Below are 1601 nucleotides of genomic sequence, written 5' to 3' on the forward strand. Positions count from 1 at the left end.
CTGGATCTATTATATTAGTTTGATTGATACTTTTGTGTTATAAATGCAACTTATCACTGCAAAGGTGAAGTCTCTAGTAGACCAAGTGGTCTAAACCAACAGAGCTCAGTCCGCTTTCTGCAATACAATTAAGTAGCGACTATTTTTACTCCTCCCTTTACGGGATGCTAGTCCATCAAAGGATTACCCCAGCATTAATTCAAATTATGGTAGTAATGTCAGAGGGAGACTGGAGTGGAGCTGAGACATTGTTAGAGTAAAATTAATTGTTTGCCCAAGAACACATCACAATGTCCCCGGCCAGGACTGGAAACCTGTACTGCAAGATCCAGAGCATCCATGGCACCCTCTGCTTTTGTAGGAAGTAATAATTGCCTGGGTAGTGGTTAATTGAACGCTGTATGCTGTATTTAATGTACCTTCCAAATTCAATCGGAACCAGCGAACTACATGTACACATACATGTAAACATAATAATAAACTGTAGAATCTCAAGATTTTCAAATGCACTTTAAATGTACGTCAGTCTGACCTTTTTGCCAAGTAACATTATCCTACTGCCCTTCTTCACTCCAAGCAATTTTAATGGCTGAGGTAAGTCTGTTAAAGACTGCCCTAAAACACAGAAAACTTAACTCATTTGCACTAAACATACTTGAATGCATGTATTCTGTCATTGGGAGAGGGGACTCTTTCTCAGTCCAGTTTTAAAATACATGTATTCAAGTTAAATCAAAGAGACCAGCAGAAGTTTTTGGGTTTAAACGATATTGAACTCAATCTCTATCACCTTTTTAAGCAGCACTTTTGTACTATACACTTATTGGTAAAAGTTAAGAATGTGATCCCACCAACGCGTTGGCCAACATGTTGGCCAACGCGTCGGTCGACACACCACCAACACAATACCGACGCGTTGGCTGACACACCTACCAGACGCCTTAGTAGGTGTGGACATCATCTACCTGACACGTTCGGTCGACACACTACGCACCACGTTGGTTTGCATAAATATCCTTCACTCACTTTCAAATTTTGTTATTTCTTTCAGTTGGAAGCAGCAAGAAACAACTTCATAAGGAACGACGAAACCGTTTTTTTTACCAACTTCTTCTGAGGCAACTATTCGACTTACATACAACTGTCATTTACAGTTAACCCTACCCTAACCCTAACCCGAACCAACCATACAGCTTTGTAGTCATTTATAAGGTCTTTTTGAGCTAATGATTATCAAAATGTTTCTCAATATTAAATTTCAATGTGTGGTTCCAGAAAATATCAATACCCCCCCACGGAAGGGATCGGAGTTTCCAGGGGGAGGGGGGGGTCAATTTGCCTAAGTTTCCAGGGCGGGCGGGGGGGGTTACCATAGGGAAATATTTCCAGAGGGTTCTTGTGGGCATAACTGAAGTAACAAAGAAAAAACAAAAATTTACCATGAAAATGTATTGCAAAGATATAAAAATCACGAGGCGATTCATGACCTGCTGTGAAAATTGTTAAAAGGCATCAATTTTGTATTAAGTCAACCACTTTTATCCTTCAAAGCAACGAGCGATTAATGACCTACTTGAAACTCATTTAAAAACATCAATTTT

At 39.6% G+C, this 1601-nt stretch overlaps 1 protein-coding gene across 1 annotated transcript in view; it reads right to left on the reverse strand.

Annotated features, from left to right (window-relative positions):
- LOC138015875 (BAG family molecular chaperone regulator 1-like) overlaps window positions 1-958 on the reverse strand; it is an 8560-nt gene extending 7602 nt beyond the window's left edge. The window contains exons 1-2 of the mRNA XM_068863005.1: window positions 934-958; window positions 533-615 (exon numbers count right to left, since the gene is read on the reverse strand). Coding sequence (XP_068719106.1) covers window positions 533-615; window positions 934-958 — 108 coding nt within the window. The remainder of the gene's footprint in view (window positions 1-532; window positions 616-933) is intronic.
- Between the last annotated feature and the right edge of the window lie 643 nt (window positions 959-1601).

Source organism: Montipora capricornis, chromosome 1 (assembly GCF_036669925.1).
Source record: "Montipora capricornis isolate CH-2021 chromosome 1, ASM3666992v2, whole genome shotgun sequence".
NCBI classification, from domain to species: Eukaryota; Metazoa; Cnidaria; class Anthozoa; order Scleractinia; family Acroporidae; genus Montipora; species Montipora capricornis.